The sequence below is a fragment of the Poecilia mexicana genome, unplaced genomic scaffold, assembly GCF_051168715.1.
Source record: "Poecilia mexicana isolate PSO_F unplaced genomic scaffold, ASM5116871v1 scaffold_16, whole genome shotgun sequence".
Taxonomy (NCBI): domain Eukaryota; kingdom Metazoa; phylum Chordata; class Actinopteri; order Cyprinodontiformes; family Poeciliidae; genus Poecilia; species Poecilia mexicana.
The window spans coordinates 22,722,352-22,743,548 of record NW_028263385.1 but is presented as its reverse complement, the minus strand read 5'-3'; the positions used below and the strand labels follow the sequence as shown (position 1 = coordinate 22,743,548).

General features: G+C 38.6%; 2 protein-coding genes across 3 annotated transcripts in view; one reads left to right on the top strand and one right to left on the bottom strand.

Annotated features, from left to right (window-relative positions):
* Positions 1-1,622, top strand: part of dnah5 (dynein, axonemal, heavy chain 5) — an 89,474-nt gene extending 87,852 nt beyond the window's left edge. The window contains exon 88 of the mRNA XM_088013652.1: positions 631-1,622. Coding sequence (XP_087869778.1) covers positions 631-782 — 152 coding nt within the window. The 3' untranslated portion in view covers positions 783-1,622. The remainder of the gene's footprint in view (positions 1-630) is intronic.
* Positions 1,623-2,966: 1,344 nt separating this feature from the next.
* Positions 2,967-21,197, bottom strand: part of adcy2a (adenylate cyclase 2a) — a 38,935-nt gene continuing 20,704 nt past the window's right edge. The window contains exons 5-25 of one of the 2 annotated variants that reach the window (XM_015002081.2): positions 20,576-20,724; positions 20,062-20,173; positions 19,625-19,752; positions 18,548-18,706; positions 18,257-18,389; positions 18,004-18,180; positions 17,851-17,894; positions 17,647-17,727; positions 16,858-16,927; positions 16,559-16,656; positions 16,388-16,472; positions 12,820-12,957; positions 11,870-11,989; positions 11,559-11,743; positions 9,256-9,340; positions 7,626-7,784; positions 7,238-7,384; positions 7,028-7,138; positions 6,817-6,931; positions 4,580-4,704; positions 2,967-3,119 (exon numbers count right to left, since the gene is read on the bottom strand). In XM_015002081.2, coding sequence (XP_014857567.1) covers positions 2,967-3,119; positions 4,580-4,704; positions 6,817-6,931; positions 7,028-7,138; positions 7,238-7,384; positions 7,626-7,784; positions 9,256-9,340; positions 11,559-11,743; positions 11,870-11,989; positions 12,820-12,957; positions 16,388-16,472; positions 16,559-16,656; positions 16,858-16,927; positions 17,647-17,727; positions 17,851-17,894; positions 18,004-18,180; positions 18,257-18,389; positions 18,548-18,706; positions 19,625-19,752; positions 20,062-20,173; positions 20,576-20,724 — 2,574 coding nt within the window. Of the gene's footprint in view, positions 3,120-4,579; positions 4,705-6,816; positions 6,932-7,027; positions 7,139-7,237; positions 7,438-7,625; positions 7,785-9,255; positions 9,341-11,558; positions 11,744-11,869; positions 11,990-12,819; positions 12,958-16,387; positions 16,473-16,558; positions 16,657-16,857; positions 16,928-17,646; positions 17,728-17,850; positions 17,895-18,003; positions 18,181-18,256; positions 18,390-18,547; positions 18,707-19,624; positions 19,753-20,061; positions 20,174-20,575; positions 20,725-21,197 lie in introns of both variants that reach the window. The other variant, XM_088013773.1, reaches the window with a different exon arrangement.

Sequence of the window (21,197 nt, the reverse complement as noted above, 5' to 3'; positions counted from 1 at the left end):
GCTCTGTCAGTTTTGTGGATGTCCAAGACTCCACATATGTTTCCTTGACCTGTCTTGTGTGTACTTCTGTCTTTGTGAAACAATTGTTTTGTAAATTTTCTTGCCAGTATATAAAAATACAACTTGTGTGCCAAGGAGCATTGGGATTAAAACAATACTCTACATCAACATTCATGAAGGTGTTTTACCTAAAAATGTTAAGCCGTTTTGAAGCTTTTCCATTTTGCTGAACTGCTCAGCTTCTTCAGTCTGTAGCTGCTTAAGAAAGAGTTGATGAGGGACACTCAAGCAACCTCTAGCAGTTTATTACGTTATGATAAATAAGTAATGAAGCGCAAACCTGCAGCCCAAAAAAAAAAAAAACTGTAAACAAACTGCTGCTGAAAAAGGAACTAACTATGTTGTCCTAATTTGAGTAATTTTGTTGATTGGTTTTCATAAAAACAGATGTGGTGTCAAACACAGCTGGGTGTCTCTGGTGCAACACACCGGTGCTCATATTTCAGAAACTTCCACTTAAAAGATCTTTAATTAAGAGAGATTGTTTTACCAGCTGCTGCTCTCTTTCCAGAAAACTGTTGAATTACAAGTCTGTTTGTTGTTTTTTTTCCTTTCTGCTCTGTGGTGCAGGTGTGAAGGATTCGCGCCTCTATTCCTGTCCAATTTACAAGAAGCCGGTAAGGACAGACATGAATTACATCTCAACTGTGGACCTGAAAACTTCCCTGCATCCAGAACACTGGATCCTCAGGGGCGTGGCTCTGCTCTGTGATGTTAAATGATTTCTTTATGTAAACACACAACATATCGACTTCATAAAACCAGTCACCTATAGAAACAGGACCTTGTGTCTCAATAGGATTAACCATAAATAATCAAGTGTAAAGTTTTTAGCCATGCAGTAGAAAAATGTTCTTCTAAAGACCCTTTTAAGTTTGATTTTCTATTTAGAGATGTTGATGGGAATTTTGTAGTTAGACGCCTTTAATATTAAAGATTTTGAAAAAAAAAATTACATCAGGTCCTGATAGTTGTCCCATTTTAAATGACTCAGACTTGTTTAATGCAGTAAGTATGTAGAGTTTAGATACCACTTTCAAATAAAGCCGTGCGTGCATTAAACACAAACACGTTTACCTGCATTCAATGTTTTCATAAAGTGTCGGCTACAATGAGCTCAGTAACGGTGATACAACTCATTATTTCTGTTCATGTCAGTAGATGGGGGAAAGGTCATCTTCAATGTGCCTACTTTTACTGTCTCTATTTCAGATCGTATTGATGTTGTGAAATGAGCTCGAGATTAAAAAAAAAAAAAAAAAAGCTTTACAGAAAGATTTAGTTCCGACCCTGATGAGTCTAGACTCGTCGGGTCAAGTGTTCACCGCATTCAAAAGGTAGACCAGGAAGTTTTTTTTATGTTGACGTCACCAGCTGGTGCAGCCTGCTTCGAGAAAACAAGACACATCCGTGCAGGATGCTGGGATTATTTACACTGTCCCGCCATTACATGTAAGAGCAGCACAATCCTGTCAAGGATCTAAGAAGGCTACATGTGTTTAAGAGCTTAGATGAACTAAATTACATAGAAACTTTATTGAAGTTTTTACAAAAAAAAATAACAATAGCATCGTCCAAAAACAAAAAAAAAAAAAACTTTTTTTGAGGAATATTTTGTATCTTTTCTTACAAAACAACTGTACACACTAAACCTATCCTGTACATAAATCAGGCTTTATCTACTCAAAACTAAAATATTTACACTGAAATAATTAGAATTTTTTCTGAAATTCTTTGAGTTTGTTTGGCTCAGGTCTATGCAACAGAGGCCAGGAGCATAAAAGTCTATTAAAACAGAAAAGCACTGTTAACATCCACAACTCCTGTTTGGTTTCAAAAGGTACATTCTGCCCATTCTTCCCCATTCTTCCCTTTCGAAAACCGGTACGCGTCGATCAGCATCCCAACCACATAACCTGAACGTTTAACGGTGACAGCAAAATATCACATTTTTTGGCAGATTTATATGGTCAGTCTTAGAAAAATTCTGCATGCTTTTTAGTCCTCAGTTTGTATCGTGATCTACATTCTGGATGGGGAAACATGTACAACTGTCTCACAAACTGTTATGCGTCTGGCCTCAAACTCCCCCGCTTCCAGCAGGAGTTGACAAATAACACTTCTGATAATACAGACAAGATGATTAGTGTGTAGGACTATTTCAGAATATTCTGGAGTGTCTGTAGGATACATCCAAGACTTTGTGGTTTTAACAGATTTCTGAAGTATCCATTGTAAACCGTGTTGCCTTCTTCTGTTTAAAGACAAGCCTCATCCTTGAAGTGGACTTCTGCTGCTGCTTTTTTTAATGCTTGATTTGTAGCATTTCAAAATACTTCTAAGAGGAGCAAAAATTTACATTCATAACACCAGCGACAAGCCGGTGTTTGTGGTGCCGTCAGTCCTTTAAAAATTCCGCTGTTGCATTTTCCGTGAACGTGCTTTGGAGTTTTCCAAGCATGTTATTCTGCAACCCCCGAGTGTCCCGTTCCCTGAAAAAAGTGAGACTTTCTGTGGTGCGGCTGGCATCGATGCAGGGGGTTTCGGTGGGTATCCAGTGATTGCAACAAGCGTCACAGAGCTACGGAACGTCTGAAACTTTTCTTTTTCATCAAGCCTGAATGCTTTTCAGCTGTGACATTCAAATTGCATCATAATCGTAGCGTTTCCCACCTAATTGCTGTCCAACAAACGCCCTCTGTTACGGGAAGGACTAAATGAATACTAGATCTGTGGCATAGTTATTTTGCAAAGTGATAGTAAAATCTGTTTTTCCTTCTTTGTCGGTCAGATTTCTTCCTGAGTCGCACTTGTTTTTATTACCGAAGCTCTTCGAAGATAGTTCCTCGGTCCCCATCAAAGACCTTTGGTTGTACCTGCATCGATGCAGATGCTCTGATTCAGTCTTACGGCATGATGTTCCCCTGGGACAGTGAGCGTGTCATCTCTGTGTGCACAAAGAAGGTTTTGAGCTCTCCTTTGCCTTTGACATTGATGATCCCTCTGCAAGAGCACGTGTAGCCCAGATTGTGAAGGATGCGACTTGTCTCCTCCGTCACCTAGAGGGAGAAACGCATGAGTCAAGGCTGCTTTGCTCATTTTACATGACTGGATCGCATTCCTCCGGAAGCGTCAGGGTCTGCCTCTTTTTGAGTTTTGTGAAAAATACATTTGCATGGCACTTCTTCTGTTGTGGTTTCAAAGACCAGATTGGGATCATTTATTGTACAAATATGTATATGCATATATCTGCATATTATGCTTAAGTCAATTGCAAACATTATTGGTTTCATATTTACATTTCTAGTTAGAGGGAAGAGATCACTGTGTATTTCACAACTTATTCATAAAACTTATGAATAAGTTCATAAGTTTTATGAATAAAACTTATGAACTTATTCATAGAGCAAGTTCACAATAAAACTTGCTCTCTTATTGCACAAAAATGTGCAATAAGAGAGCAATGAAATGTCCGTGTTAAAAAAAAGCAAAAAAACAGCAGGTTATGGCACAGTAAAGACCACGAAGTACTCATAAACAAAAATAAGAAATGTTTTCTGCAGGTTCTGAAATGAGGTAACATTGTTAAAATGAAAGGGGGGAAGATCACCTGGAAAGTTCACAGCATTTATTTTTAATATCCCTTATCTGTAAATATCAGCAGCCATTTACCAGAAGAAAATCAGGAGGACTGCAGTTGTGCTGCGCTGCACTGCACAACAGATGGCTATACTGAATGTGTGCAAGCTGGGGAGTATAATACAGCTCTCCGAAGACTAAACGGTGGCAACAGCAACATGCCGTGTGATAGAAAAACATTACATCTTATCGGTGCTCAGACAGGAAGCCACTATAAGATTTTAAGGTGTCGGGGGATGTTGAGATGATAAGATGTCCTTTCTGCCATAAACCGCACATGTGGAGGGACAAAGTTTTATCTTCGACATGTCAGTCTCCTTTTTTTTTTTTTTTTTTTTTTTTAATGTACTAACTTTGTTGAATGTAAATGTAAATTTACTTTCAAAGTTATAACATTGGTTTTGATCCGATGTTGGAGTGTATTTTTTATTGCTACTGTTTGATTTATCGTATTTCTGTGCCATCTGGAAATTTGATTTACTCGTTTTTCAGGTCTAGATTAGTGTGGAAAAATAGATCTGATCCCTAAAAGTAGGCAGAACTTTGGAGAATCAGTGTAAAACTGAGGAATTTTAACATGGAATGTGAAGGAATCCTCCATGTAGGCGCATCTTATTACTATTAACTGTTTTTTTACATCCTTATTTTCTAGAGAAACAAATGTGTTCAGCTCTTTTACTTCATAGCCCTTTTTTTCTTTTTTGACATGCTGCACATATCGTTCTACCTATGTACCTAATTTGTAAGGACTATTTGTTAGCCATATGTAAAACTAAGGAACTGAATGCAAGTTGTGGTCACTTTTAAATGTGATATTTTAGACCAACATAGTATGAAAGCTAAAGAAAAAAAACGAAGGAAGCCAGTTCATGTCACTCACCTGTATTTTCCCCAGGACTCCAGTGCTTTCCATTCTGCTGGCTACGTTGACTGTGTTTCCCCAGATGTCATACTGTGGTTTCTGAGCTCCAATGACTCCAGCGATCACTGGACCGTGGTTAATACCTGATTGGAGAACAAGGCAAACTCAGCTCTTCAGACACATCTTAATTTATCATATTCCTCAAGAATAACTAAAATATTTATTGTAAGGTATGAAAAATTGTTAGCTTGTATTTTTGTCACATATGCTTTATTTCTTTGTAATTTCCTGTCTAAAAAACATAAATTTCATCCTTTTTTTACTCTGGATCTCATCATCTTGTTTAAGTGGTATTATAGGTCTACTGAGAGTAGTTTGAAAAAAAAAAAGAAAACCCTCTGCTGTGATAGGAAGCAAAGCTTTTCACAAGATTTTGTCACAACACTGGAAGCTAAGCACAGCAGAGCCCTTAATCCCCAACACTATTAGACCCTCAGCTCCAGCTTTTCATGCAAATTAAAGACTGTACCCAGATTTGTGGGAAACGGACAGCAGACGTGTGTAAAAAGGCACCCAACCATTGGCTTTGAACACGTCCAGAGTAGCAAGACAAGTATTCATTCCTCATGGGGGTTATTAGGTCCAGTCTGGAAGCAGCAGGGATGTACAGTCATCCAGTCACACACTTGCACACTGCTGAGTTAATGGAGCATCTCATGCTGAGACCTGCAATGCCATGTTGGAAGTAGCAAACTAAGTCTTACTGCTCGCAGGGAGCTTGGACGTGCCTCTCTTCCCGACCAAGACCGTGACTTTTTCAGAACAGTGGTGTTTAGCGTACGGTCGCTGCAGAGACATTAGCTATTTTGGCAGCACGGGAAGGGGGTAAAATCACATTTCCGTGACATTTACCACTCGGTGCAATGGAGTGTACACAATAGCAAGTTTAAGTTTAAATGGATTCCTTTGAACACATCTTATGCTGAGCAGAAAAGATAGTACTTGTAAAACTCTCCTAACCTTTCTCTATCAATCTCTGCTAAACAGCATCATTGTTATGTGATATTTTACTTGTCATGTCTGGAAAAAAATGATTAAATTGCTCTGAGGTTACTATGACTTTTAGGAACACCAATGGGACAGAAAAAAAACTACAGGTGCAACTTAAGAAAGAGCATCAAAAAGTTACTTAACCCATACATCGACAGTGTTCTTATATCGACACTCAAGAGGACCGCAGTAGATGTCATGGTTACACATTGGGGAAGCGGGGTGGGGGTGTCCCGTCAGATTGTCAGTTCCCAAAACCACACAAAAAAAACTTGTAAAAGCACACATGGGGTCTGTGCGACCCCACTGAACCACGCACAGAGTAAAAAGCTCGTGGGGTCCAAATGTCCCATCTCTTAAGACCTGCGGGAGGGTTAAGTACCTAAGGTCAAACCGTAATAATATATTTCAAGCATTTACTCTGGATTGTGAAAATATTACCCAAAAGCAATAAAAGTCCTCAAGACATTGGGATCTTGATTTTTCTAGTGAGATAGAAAAGTTGTTTTCACCCAAAAAAGACTCGACTGCTCTCCTTCGGTCTTGGTAAGACGCTTTTATTGTTGTTTCTGGCTCACAAGAGGCCCAGCATGAGGAAAGCGACAGTTGTAATACATTGGATTCATTGACCTGACCTGGTTCTTGAAACATTGATTACAGGTGTAATCTTTGTGACTTTCCTCAAAGTTCTATTTTTTTAGACATTGCTGAACAATCACAGTCCTCTCAGGGTTTTTATCCCTTGTGCACCTTTTTCCACCAGACTTTTTCCTCCCCCAATTAACTTCCCACTGTTATGGTTGCATACAGCACACTGACGAGTCAGTTTCTTCAACTCCTCCTTCTGTCTTACCCTCCTTGTGGAGAGTGTGAATGACCGTCAGCTGGACAACTACTGGACCAGCAGTCTTCCTGCAGACCATACCGATTCTGTGTTGCGAGATAAATCCTTTAATACTGGTCTTAAGTAATATTTAAATTTTTGGAGAAACTAAGCTGTTTTTTTCTTTTTACCTGTAGTTTAAAGTCATTGAATTAAAATAAATAAAACACTTGAAATATATCCCCCCTGTGCGAGTTACACGTTTTGAATTGAGCTACAAAAATAAACCAACTTCTAATGGTATTTTAATTTATTGAGATTTACCTCCATTTAGACTAAATTATATTCACACAGTCTTTGTTTTATTCTCTGCGATACTCACCGACTCTGAGTTTAAAGTCATTGAATGAGTGTTTGTTGATGACATCCAGCTTTCCCACCAAGGCAAATGCAAACTCCACCATAGTTCCTAAGTGCATATACTGTCTGTCATCCTCCTGCAAGAAAACGCCACTTACACTATGCTTTCTACTGCAGAGCAGCATGTTTAATGGCAGCCAGGTAAACAACATAAATAAGAAGAAGTCGTCTACCTGGGTAGTGAACTCTGTCACAGACGATGTATTCAGTCCCGTAGCTGCCATGTAAGTGCTGCCGATGGTCTTTATTTTCTCGACGCCACTGAATTTAGGCTTGGAAAGGAGCTGCACACAAAAAAACATGAAATGATAAAATATTAACAACAAATAAAGATCACACCCATGAGGCGCATGTTGTGTTAATTCTAACCGATGGTAATTTACCTCATCAAAGTCAGCAATGATTTCATTGAGAAGCCTTAGACACTCTAATCCCTCCTTGTTGACGTCGGATTCAGTGTAGAACTCTTTAAAGTCTGGGATTGAGGCAAACATGACGCACACCACGTCATAAGACTGGTGGTACAGATCCTGCAGGACAACGGATGAGTTGCACAAGTTGTCAATTTCTCTGTTTTTTGTTTTTTTGGGGGGGTTTTGTCTGTTGGGTAAAAAGTTTTTCAAGCAAATGCACAAGTTTTTTAAGAAACATTGTGTGGGGGAAAAAGAGAGATAACTTAATTTTAGGATGGATTGCATAGAAGTAGTGAACAGTTTGCATGTTTGTCATGATACAAATATATCATGGGCAAATAGGAAAACAAATGCCAACCTCATTTTTCCAGTTGCGAGCCAAAAAGTGTTCAGCGACGTGTGCAGGCAGGACGTTCTCGAGCAAAACCCGGTTGAGGTTCTCCATCGTTTCTATTTCCTCACATTCTCTCTTAAACTTGTTCTTCCAGAGAAAGTCCAACCTACAGTAATATTCATTCTGTTACAAGAGGACACAGAGGTGAAGAGACTGGAGGTACAGCTGTAAAGCTTGCTTCCAGGAAGCACAGAAAAACAGAATCTGACATAAATATGGGCAGCAACAGCGAAGACAAGTCAGTTTCAGTTCTGCCATTAGAAAAAAAAACAATCGCAGTGGAAGCGGTAATCTGTTATCCCTTCAAAAAGTCTTTTTTTAATGATGTGTGAGGCTGAGTGTGAAGAATCCAATAAAGGACACACTCGGTGTGTGATATTCTCTGGTCGGAACAATGTATGTAGTCAAGTCTTTCGCACTCGAAACATTTAGTTTGTTAAATATGATGCGACAACAAGGGGCACATCATGGATTAATCACAGATTGAATATTTAATTGAAAAGAATAGTTTTTTCAAATTAAAACAGAGGAATGAGCCAAGTTCGAAACCTAATTAACCGATGGTCTCTGATGGATACGGTCTCTATCCAAACTATCTGGAATATCTGAGTTATTTCAATGAGCACACATTTCAGTCTATAAAGGCGCAAAGCCCGCACTAATCCATAAGGACAAAAATGCAGTATTGACTGCAAATGGTATAAATACAAATGCAAGCCAAATAAAAATAAATAAATAAATCCGTCTATCATGTCTTTTACTCTTCGCAATTATGTACTATTTTGTGGTAATCCATCACATTAACCCACATTATTCTGGTAAAAAAAAAAAAAAACCTTTGTAGTAACATGAGACATTGTGAAAATAAACAAAAATCAGGTGGTTACTTCAGTGTAGCTCTCTGAAACCTGGTGGCATATCTTTGAGGGAAACTAAAGCCTCTTTAGAATCCACAGGAATGCTAATGCTCTAATGTTTTACCTAGTATGAATACATCAAACAATAAGGATGCTCAGAAAGCATCCTTAGTCCCATCTCTGGTTTGAAATTCAGGAATTATGAATCTAGTACAGTTGATGGATCCTGGGTACGGCAGACTCTGTGACGGAGTAATTAGGCAAAAATAAGTTGATGTTGTGATGAATGATTTTCAGATTTAGTTTCCTGACTTGTTTGCCTGATGTTCTGGGAGAAGCTGAACAATCATGACAAACTATCCCATAGTTTGTAATTAGGCAAACAACTTAATTTGTGTCTTAAAAAGAAAAGAAAAAATAAAAACGAACCAGGGGCCTCATTAACTTTGTGTGTGGGTAATTCTGAGCATTTAAATAAAAATAGTCTGACTAAGGAAAACAATGGAGTGATGCAGAAAGGGAGTTAGGAAGGCAAAGCTATATTTGGAATAGGGAGCCCAGGGAGCACAGAGCAGGAAGAATGGATTGAAAGAAACGAGAAAAATGTTTTTAGGCTGAAAAAAAGCTTAGTTGCATAAACAAACAAGTACACACAGGAAAAAAAAAAGGTGCAGGTGTATTTTGGGACGTGTTTTAAAAGCTGTGCATCAGCTCATTTAAATCAAATCGACGCTTACCTGTCTAGCAAGGACTAGCAGTGTGATGAAGAAGATGAAGAGAGAGATAGAGCCCATAGTCTTCAGGTCCTTGAGAACTCCTGGTCTTCAGGAGCAAAGAAGTGAAAAACATTGTGTTTGTTAGACATTTCGCAGATAATAGCAAAGCTAACTAATGAAAACGGATTAATGAAGAGCGAGCGAAAAATTAAAAGAGAAAATGATGAGATTAAGCTAATTACAAATCAAGATCACAATCAACACTGACGCGCTTTATGAATGGTTAGCAGAGCGTTTTATTTTAAGCTGCCACTCAGTCTTGACTGTCAATTCTGCTTTGCTGCGACAAGAGCTTGTTTACTATTGACATTTTACTGACTGCTTTCCACTGTAATGGTCGTTCGCTACAGCCACTTCTCAAAATCAAAACGAAGTTCCAACAGAGGACTACTGCGTCTTCTTTAATGCAAACATATCTTGTATCATTCGGGAATCCCTGTTCCAGTCTAACTCTCAGCTTACCAGAAATCATGAAAAAACAGCATTGCCCAATCACTTCATTCCTTTTTACAATATAAATGGAAAAATGTGATCTGAATAGAAGTAATCAGCTCATGACAAGGACACAGTAACAAAGATAGTGGTTACTTAGGTGCATTTCAGCTAGAGTGAAGCCAAGGCTTTTCTAATGTGTTTTTACACCTGGCATGTTCAATTCTAAAACCTGTTATGTGCTTGAAAAACTGAGACATAAACCAACATTTTCCACTAAAACCATAACAACTCATATCGTGTTATGTAAGAACTTGCACCATGAATGAAAAAAAGAATGACATACATGGAGTTGCACATATATGCATTGTAATGCTGGGAAACTAACGGAATGTTAAACATGAAGGCTATTCAGCAGATAGCAAAGAAGATACATTGAATATCTACAGAAAGGGGAGTTATTCAAATTTGGTTGAGTTAGGTCTTCATCAGCTCCCTGGCGTTTTATGAATTATGGCCTCTCTCAAGTCATATTTTCCAAAATGGGAGACTCTGTTCAAGTTTCCGCCACATTAATCATAAGGCAAGTCATCGGATCAATATATACATGCAAGATTAATTCAATTTTTTTATTATTTAAAAAATTCTCATTGATGCCAGCGGGATTTTCTAAGGGACTGAACTACAAACAATGTCATATCTCATGACAATAATATCAGCCACCTCAATATGAGAACTTCACATCCATCTTTATTCATTAGCACCCCCAGTTACTCCATTGGACATTTTCTTTGATGGCATTGGGAAATTATCTGCCTACTGAATAAATGATCTATTGGGTAAATGAAGCTGCAGCATCGCACTTTTGTAAATCTGAAGCTATACGCAGCATCATCACCAGGCTGCCACACGTATAAAAAGAAAGAAGAGATCCTGTACATTCTGCACATATATTAAACAAGTGTCACTCAAATCCTGCTGCATTAATTCAATAATGACACAGCCGCATCTCAAGCTACACTATGCAGACACTCTGTCAGCACTGATGAAGATTTGCTGACATCAACAAGCTGAATAATTCAGACGGTTTCACAACTTAGGGGGGAAACCCCTGGACTTTAGACGGAGTATTTAACTTTCATTTGTAGAAATAAATTAAATGCTGGAATTATGGCTAAGGTAATGTACCATGACACAATACGCCAACTATTACACCGTTCATCCAAAGTATAGGAAACAATAAACTTTGTCATATAATAACTAGTTTCATTCATAAGTCGTGCACTGTTCTGCTAACCTTTAGAAGCAACCAATTTCCTGATGCACTCTGATACTGTAAAACGCATGAAATGAGTAAAATGGGAGTGTGATGCATTCACCTATTACGAATGCCTGCAGTATGTCACTCGGGCTTAATTCCCATTTAATCACTGGCGAGAGATGCCAACGTGTGCTTGATGTCCAGCTGGCATACATAAACTGAATTTTTCACCGAGACTCAGAAGGGCTCTTCCAGAGCTCTACATTTTTGTAGATGTGTTTAAACCCACCAGTCTCCAAGCTGCAGTTCAAAACATGCAGTTCAAGACTCCCGGATCACTAATTTGATGAAAATGTTTAGTTTGCTTTATTTTAACGTGGTTTTGCCTGATATTTACCTCTAATCTGCTACGTGGTTTTTTATTGTTATTAAGTAATTAACAGAACATAATGAACCTTGTACTAGAGCCGTTTTCTTTCTGTAATGAGGCTTACGTAATGAGGTGTGCAACAGACAGAAGTTTGTTGCTTTGCCTTCTAATGATTGCCTCACGTGCATTCCTTCCACCTACCTGTCGAGGCTTTCGGTCTTGTACAGGAATCTGCTGTACTCATCCAGCAGAGAGGCATGTGTTTGTAGAATAATAATGTTGTAGATCACCACTGCGGTCAACATTATAATCATCTTCAGCTCATAGTTTATCCTCAGAAACACCGAGCAAGAGATCAGGCCCAGGATGCAGCTGTAAATTAAATACTGAGCAGCACAGAGGGTTTGACAGACGGAGATGGAGATTAATTCCAGCATAATGAAAATAATGAAAGCAAGAAATAGAGAAACAATGACCATTATTCTCATAAAAATTGATTTGCACACACTTACGGGGAGGTAATAATTGTTTTTGCCCGAGAAGTTTATAAGCTGCCCAGTAGGGTAAAGCAGCGTTTCGTTAGAGGAGTTGTAAAGCAGAACCGGAGGGGATATGTCGTCTTCCAAAAAGAACTAGATGAAAATCAAACATTAAAACGTATTATTGCTTCCTTACAAAAGTAAAGAAAACAAAACAAAAAAACAGACAATAAAACAGTTCATCTGTGTGCTTTTCTCATCGGTATATGTGTATAAAGAACAAGCCAGAATTAAGACTCGCAGGACAAAAATACAATCTTGTTAGAGGCCAATTGTGACAACCATTCAATAATGTCCATTAATGGGAACCTGCAGGATAAAACAAGGATTGCTGTCCCACTGAGCACAGGGTAGATAATTTGGTTCACCCGCCCTGAGCGTCTGACCCGTGTCGGACGCAAAACATGATTATAATCTCTGGAATCGATTTGTGTGAAGGTCTAACCCAGGGGTCCTGACACCGTGTTTTATCACACACCCAGCCCCGTCTCACGCCTCAGGCTACTGCTCCCCCCCCTTCGTTGGAGCCTTTATGTATTCGTCTTTAGTCTCCAAAAAAGTAAAACTCAATCAGACACACCTATAAATTGATGAGTAATGAGCAATAAACATGCTATATATTGTCTTCTTATCAGTGTTGGGAAATAAGGTCGACATGGATGTGAGCAGTGAAGATATAGTACTCATGAATATACGTATATACCATTTTTTTTAAAGGGAAATGTGCTTATTTTTCTTTAAAAGCCATAACAACAAAATCTGTTTATTTAAATCACGCATAAAACATTAACTCCATTCCGCTCTAATATTACTTGAGTCGCACAAAAACTAGGGCGACGTTTTTAAGACTGATACTTCATAGGGTGTGAAGTCGACAAGGTGTAACTTCTTTCTTAGAGCAGTACCTGCACATAAAAGCTTACCATGTTGATGACAGCCATTATGAGTATTAGAGCAGTGGTTGTCATGGTGAGAGTGATGCGGGGCCAAGGCTTGTTGGCAATAATAACTGATGACCTCAGCAGCCACATCCAAGAAGTAGATGCACTTTTATTGCAGTGCTGTAGACACAAACACAAGACGGGATCAAGCTTGGCACGCCACAGGATTTTACAGCCACAGAACAGAAAGACCCCACAGATCAAACACAACTTGTAGTTTTAAAAGTTAAATAGTGCAAGTTATATATGTGGATGAGGAAAACCAACACACTACTATTTACTGGTTCAAGGGTGAAATATATTACACTGAATCTGATTTAAATGCTTCAGCAGCACCGATCCAAACATTTTAAGAGACCCACAGCTTCAGATGGCTTTTCAAGTAATTCTACCCTGCATCGTTTTTCAAGACGAGTGGAAACCGTGGCACAAAATTAGCACATGCGATTACACTTTGAAACAAAATCAAAATCAGCAAATAGTTATTCGAATATCAACAGAATTCCCTCCTCTTTTTTTTTTTTCTTTTTTTTTTTTTTTTTTTTTGACCGGACTGTTTGTATGTAAGAATGTTTTTGTGGGAGAAATTTCAACACTTCTTACTGCTTCATAGCTTTCACTGAACAGGGTTTTATTGTGTCTATATAATGTTTATTGCTAAGCCTTTTACCCATGGAATGAAACCACGTGTCAATCAATTGATTTACTTTCTTTTTTCTTTTCTTTTTTTTTACAACACTGTGAACTGCAGCTTAGTGTGATTTATTGTGGAACAGTGAGTAAGTTTGAGTAGCTCATGGATGTACATCACGTTCCAACATGCTAATAATTCCACAATGCATTATGTACCAGACTAGTAATAACTTAAAATGTAGACCAGGTAGATGGCTTTTTGATTTCAGTGCTAAATAACACAAAATGCATCAACTACACACCAAGGAGCCATGACATTAAACCCATGTCCACAACAGTGTGTTGGTCCCTCTTTTGCTGCTGAAATAGCCCTGAAGTGTTGAGGCCTTAGTCCTCTAGATCAAATGTTTCCTGTGGTTTCTGGTACAGGGCCGTCAGCACAAGATCCCTTATGTCCTGTAAATTACAAGCTGGAGCCTCGATGGGCTGAACTTGTTTACCCAAATCATCCCAGACAATGTTGACTGAACTATGTTCTGAACATTTTGGAGGCGAAGTCAACACTTCCACAGCTTGTTGATGTGCTCTTCAAACCGTTTCTGAACAGCCACAACCATCAGAGAATACAGCTCCAAATAAAAGAAAGGCCTAAAGAAGAGTGATCAAGAAGTATATCAAAATAACATACACATTAAATAAGAAAAGCCAAGGTTTCCCAGCAGAACATTGTCCAAAGAATCACACCATCCACAAGGATGGAAAAAAATCCAGATTTATCCAGCAAAATAACTGAATCGTAGCGTCTACCAGCTGAACTTTCTGCCAGTCACACCATGTGAAAGAAATACGACTCACTTTCTCCCATTGCTCTTTGATCCAGTTCTGATGCCCAGTCGTGCATGACCCCCCTTCCACCCTCCCCAAACCCCCACTGCAGGTTTAAATGCAACAACCTGAAATGCACTGTATATTCTGGCACCTTTCTACCAGCATTAAACCTTTTCACAACTTTATCTTTTTTGAACCACCTTTGATTGCCGCTGATGACTACAAATAAAATAATAGAATAACCCCATGGAGATATTCCAACCCCACAATCTGCTAATCACAGTTTGGGCCTGTCAAACTTTCTCAGTTCTTCGGCTCGTACAATTTTAACTACTTAGAGACAAACAATGCACTTCACCTTACCTTTCATTAATAACAGTACTGTGGCTGCTCACTTTAAGAATTGCAGCTTTTCCTTTTAATGGTCAACCTATGACTGTGTTCAATAAAGAAGAAAACCAGCAGGCGAGCACCCTGTCAGTGTAAATTAGCTGCACTTAAAAAGATATGAAAACCAGAATTCTGAACTTAAAAAAGCATTTACACCAACCATTCTGCAGATCTGGTACAAAGCACAATACACTTGTAAACTAAAATATGATTTATTTTTTTTAAATATGCAAATACATGCAATGTTGGATTAATAGAATTAGCCTATTCAAAAGTTTACGACTGAACTTAACACATTTTATATGTGAAAGAAAACGTATCCTGAAACGTGCCCACTATTAAGCGACGCATTGCTAACCACATGCAGTGAAGGGCAGCTTCTATTTGGCATCTCTTGAGAAACGGGTGCTAAAAACCTAAACATACAATCCTACAAAGACCTTAAATAACCTTTCAAAAGCATATGGGTGTTCCACAAAAACAGATATCCCAGAGGGAAACTTTGCAAAGTAAAACATAACTGAAAAATAATAATAAAAAAACAAACAAATGTTGCAAGGTTTAACTTTTGATACTGAGAGCTGCTGTGTTAGTTTTCAGGGAACATTCAGAGAGACCAGAGTTCAGAGCTAAAGAACAAAACATTCAGAAAACAGGGGGAACAACAACATGTGTAAGTCTGGAGTTGTTTAAATTTTACATTACCTTTTCATTTTTTAAAACCTTTTTTTTTTTTTTCTTTTTTGTCCCTGCATTTGCATCCTGGTCTTTCAGAAGTTTTTGCAGTATCAGTAAAAAAATGTCGAGCGGATTTCTATCGTACTAAATTGTCTCCTCGGCTTGTTCAATCTCATCTTCTTGTACCTTTGCCCTGCCCTGACAAAAAAATAAAAAGAATATTTGATTCTGCTGCATCATCTTAGACACAGCATGCAGACGTGCCACATCTTACAAAATATTTTTGCTTGGCCTATTAATTCAACCCTCTGGAAATACCCTCACTGCCACCACCGTCAAAGAATGCGTCATGATTTTTCATAATGCTGCAATACTTTTAACAGACTGACATTATTCATTTTATTATTTATGCATCTCCCACGAGAGAACTTTTGCCTAATTCTCCAAACTAAGATTTATTCAGCTGCTGGGGATCATAAGCAAAAGTGCTGACTGTTCATAGTCAATGCGCATAACCCTACTGCAATGGCTAAAACTTGTTTCCTATCATTATTTTGATGATACTAGGAGGAGAAAAAAAATCCAAGGACAGTCATGCAAGAACAATGGCTCATACAAATCCACAAAATGCATCAACACTGGTTTTGAACCTGAGCAACAACTCACTGTTTTCTCCAGCTCAACTAAGTAAAGACAACAATGTTTGGCTACAAGATTGTTAGTACTGCTACTGATGTCCAAAAACCATTTACACCTCAAAGACCGAAACGGCCAGTAACTGAACCGGATAATAAAGAATGATGACTGGAAACCATTCAAGAATAGTCACTTCCTGGCACTAATAAAAACCAGGGAGTAGCACATTTTTATTGACTATTTCAAGAGTGATTAAAGATCAACTCTATTAGTGGATATGACTCTTCTTCTAACAAGCAGCTCTTTTTCCTCTACAGCACTTTGTAGGCTTGTCAAAGCATACATGTTTGTTTTAACTGAACACAGGAAAAATGACGTCACTCACCAATAGGTGTCCAACGAAACATATGAAGATTATCAAGGAGAGGGTGAGGAAGGCCATCCCAAATGATATTCCCAAAACGGCCGTTCTGAAAAAAAAAAACAAATGCAGAAATTAGCTCTGCAACGACATGGACTAATAAACGTTATACATAACGAATTAAAGGTCACTCACTTTGGCAGGACCAAGACCTGCACGACAAAAATGCAGAAAAAGATCAAACAAGCGCAGGTGACGTAGTATTTAAAGGCAGGCAAGGTTGTTGCTCTGTACTAAAAAGGACAAAAGAAAACAAAAAGAAAAACTCATTATGTCAACAATTGTTTATCTTTTTAAGCAGCTTTGCAACTGTACTCAGACAGCATTTTTACGATGACATCTTAGACTGAATGCAGGCAAATGTAGCGAAAAGGGACCATTTTTGATGCATTATGTAATTGATTTCACCCAGATAGCGGCTGATCCCCGTTTACCTCTTTCTCCAAGGATCTGTTGTGAAAAAACAGCGATATTCTTTGAATGTCCTCAGACTTGAGCCACTGTCTAGGAAAAAAAAGTCACACAAAATACAGTCAAGCATAAAAAAAAATAAATAAATAACTGGACAAAATAGAAAAGACCCTAAAAGTAAATGGTCATATAACTGATACTTAAAATAATTACTGCATATGTTAAAACATTTGCCTTGAAAGTATGCAGGATCCATTATCTGTACAAGTACACCTAATAAAATTTTAGTATGTAAAAAATGTTCAATATTTTTTGTCTCTCATTTCAGAATCAGGGAGAAATGAAGCACAGCACCACTACTTTGGCAGAGCAGTCAGGTGCCAAGTCCTTTCTTTGGCACTACAGTGGTCTCTGTACACCTGCTCTGCCACTGAGCCACCTGGTGCCACAGGGCAGCCGCTAAGTCCTGCTGGAAAATAAAATCAGTGTCTCTATAAAGGCTGTCTGGAGAAGAAAGTTTCCTGGTAGATGACTGCATTGACTGTGAACTTCAGGGAAAACAGAGAATATAAGCGAGAGTGGATGACATAGCCAAATGTCAAACTAAAGCTCAGATATGGGAAATCAAAAGCAGAGGATGTCACTTAAAAACAATACACGTGACTAAAAAGGATACTTAGCAAGACCTATAATATGATATAATCAAAGTTCAGACTTTTCTGGAAGGTGTAGAAACCCTGGATATAACACGGACAAGAACGTTTTATGATTATAATGCGTTCGATGAAAATAGGGTTTTCAAAAACACTTACTTTTGCGAATTTATTCCATCAAACGTCCTTATCATCCGTTCATTGAATTCCTCTTCAAACCGTTTCTTCTGAGACTTTGTCCTTTACAGGGAAAGAAAAAGTTCCAGGGAGAAAACATGTTCTGTGACAACGAGGCCTTTAGTGAAAATGTAGTCAACGGGCAACTTAGCATAAATATTTATCTGATAAAAGCAGAGCTTATACCGTTCCGATCTCCTCTGGAAATGATACTGTCCCTTCGGCACGTCCTTAAAACAAAGCAAGAGAGGGAGAGGATAGGTTGGCATCAACAAATGTACCGCTGATCATAATAGCATTGGTTTAGAATGGAAAAACATAAAAATAAAAAATACACACAGAGGTGCTAATTTTGCCATTCTCGTTTGTCATGCTGTCTCTGTGGTGCAGGTTAGCAAAGGGCTTGGCTGCTCCCCACGACTCCAGGTAGCGGGTCATCCTGACTGAGGCTCTCATTTTAGCTCCATCCAGAGTGTGTCGGGGCCGATAATAATGCTGCGGGCTCCGACGCTCCACCTGAATGGAAGTAATGGGACTTTAAAGCATTTTCTCAACCGCCTCGCATTACGTTCGTTCAGTGGAAGTCCTGTACCTTTGGGTTGATAACAAGATAAGTGACGACACCATGTTCCTTTAGGTAAGGGTCTCTCTCCTGTCCATCTCCATCCTCAACCTTATAAGCACCATTAAGGTGCTCCAGCGTCACTGATGTGATGTGAACGCGCCTAGCAATGAATTGACGAGTCATTTATTGATTGGTAATATTTAATAATAGTAGGAATATTGCAACCGAGAGAATTTGACCTAGTAGATGAATCAAACTGTAAAGCCATCAGTTTATGGAACATTTACGACAGCAAGGTTTCTTTTTTTTTTTACTCACCCTGGTACACCTCCTGCCTCCATATGATTGGCCAGTGTAACGTCATGTGACCAAACATCATACTGCCATTTTTGAAGTCCAATAACGCCACACAGGACATTTCCTGAATGCACGCCCACACGCATGTTGATGTCGACACCTGTAGCATCTCGTACTTTTCTGTAATGCATCAGAAGTTTGTATTTAATTAGGTAAATCAGAATCGATGCCTTCTTTCGCTGTTCAAAAATATTTTCCTCATAAACACATTTCTTTAACAAAAGTGTAGAAAACACAACTTCCCACGCACATGTGCACACAAAAGGAGAAATCTACATGCAAGTAGTAAAAACCAAATTTATACAGACTCAATAAAATGCACTGAGTTTTCCGAATAGTTTATATTTTTGCTAAAATTGAGAGAATTCAATATAACTTATTGTGTCTATAAAAGTTAAACTCTTATAGTTCATTTTGTTACCGGGTGTGTAATAACATGAACTAAAACAAAAACAGAAAATTCTTTAAAATACTCCTTTATAATACAGTTATTACAAAAGGCCATTTTCATATCAGTTGCCTCGCAAGTTCCCATCGCTGGGAAACAAAACTGCTACTGCTGGACGTTTAAAACTCCTGAAATACGGGCTGTGCTGTGGTGGCGCAGGGGTTAAGCACAGCCCACATATGGAGGCCTCAGTCCTCGACATGGCCGTCGCAGGTTCGATTCCCGGCCTGGCAACCTTTGCCACATGTCTTCCCTCTCTCTCATGACCCACCTTCCTGTCAACTAACTATCAAATAAAGGCCACTAGAGCTGATAAAACCTTTAAAAAGAAAAAAAACTTCTGACGAGCCTTTACAACCATTCCACCATCAGCTGAAAAGGCAAAAAAAGACAAAAAAATAGTGCCCTCTATGAGGAAGATGAACAGGAAAAGGCCAAGCATACCAATAACCCCTGATGCTAACTGTGGTAGCGCTATAACCTTGCTGAAACCTAAAAAAACTTTGAAAGATGCAAAGGTAGACAAACATTACAGTAAAAGAGAGAATAAACAAGGTGGTAAATGTTACTGTTGTATATCTGCCACTTACTTGATGGCTTCACACATGTCCAGACCCATTTTCACACAGTTTTTAGCGTGGTTTGGCAAAGACTCCGGGAGCCCAGAGACACAGTAGTAACAGTCGCCAAGAATTTTGATTCGCATACATTCATTTTCCTGCACAGAGAAACCCACAGAAAAGTTACTGAAAGACCTTCCAAGTGGCCTTTTAAATGTAATCTGACCAAATCACTTTTTAAAGACCTTTCTGAGCTCATCACATTTTCTTCACCGTTAAGTACACGATAGGTGAAAATAAAATTTAGTCATGTTAACCACAGCAAATTGAATCACTAGGTGTAACTCTATATGAAATAATAGCCAGGGTAACGGTAAAAGACATTTGGATATGTGAGAGCAGCTGCCCAATCAGCGATGGTTAAGACCAATAAAAATATTGACCAGGATCTAAGAAAGGCTTTTTACCTTTGCAATTTGATCAAATTTGCCAAACAGCTCATTCAGCATGTGCACCAGTTCTCCCGGTGAGCAGTCACTGGCCAGGCGTGTGAATCCAACTATATCTGCATAAAGGATGCTAAAACGGCAAAAGAAATAATTCATTTTAGTCCATTTATGTTTCCCAGGAGGCAACATTGTTTTTTGTCATGAGCTAATTCAGATCCCCATTTGGCCAAACACTGTCACAACAACTATTTAATCTACTACAGATTTCTTCTGTTTTTTCCTTATTGAGACAATTAAATGTTTCTGATTAAGCTAGTGCCAATAATAGGCTTAATAATATCTAAGTAAATACAAAAAAAAAAAAAAAAACAGCTGTTAAATATTTCATTTATTGAAAGAAGAACCTATATTTAGTCAGGTTATCGTTGTATGATAAAACTTGCTTGATCATTTGAAACATACTGTCAAAGAAAAACAAAAAAAGCACTTTTTTTTTGACAGCACCATGCAAATAGTAAGAACATCTACATGCCTGACGTTGGTGTGCCTCTGGACGTAGAGGTTGTGAAAGTTGTTTGTGTTCTCAATCTGGCCAAAGTTCGGTCCCTTCAGCCTCTGAATGATCTCAGCTTTCATTACACGAGCAATGTGAGCTGGCAGTAGAGACAAAAGAAGACGTTCCTGAAGAGAGTAACACAAAGAAATGCACAGAATGCACGAGTGTCATTATAAAGTCAAAACAAAAACTAATGGAAACATACTATTACAACCACTGGCATGCCAAACACCTACTTCAGCATTACAAATTTCTTTCTCTGTTTTGACTGAACCTACAAGAACTTCAGAAAACTCCAGCTTTTCGCCGGCTCCTTTCAAAGACTCTTCTGGACATAGAAGATTTGTAAAGCAAAGCTAAAAGGCATCAAAGCTAATACAACCCAGCTGACTGATGCTAATCTTTCCTCTGCACTATTTATAAGGCTCTGGTGGTTGTACTGGCAAACGTTGCAGAGGGTTTCGGGTTTATGAGGAATTCACACAGCGTCGCCTGAAATTTTCAGACAAAATGCATGCACTTACTATACTGCAATGCACTTTGGTTAAAAGCCTCCTGTAAGCGGAATATATTATGAGTGCAGCAAGCGCTTTAAAAA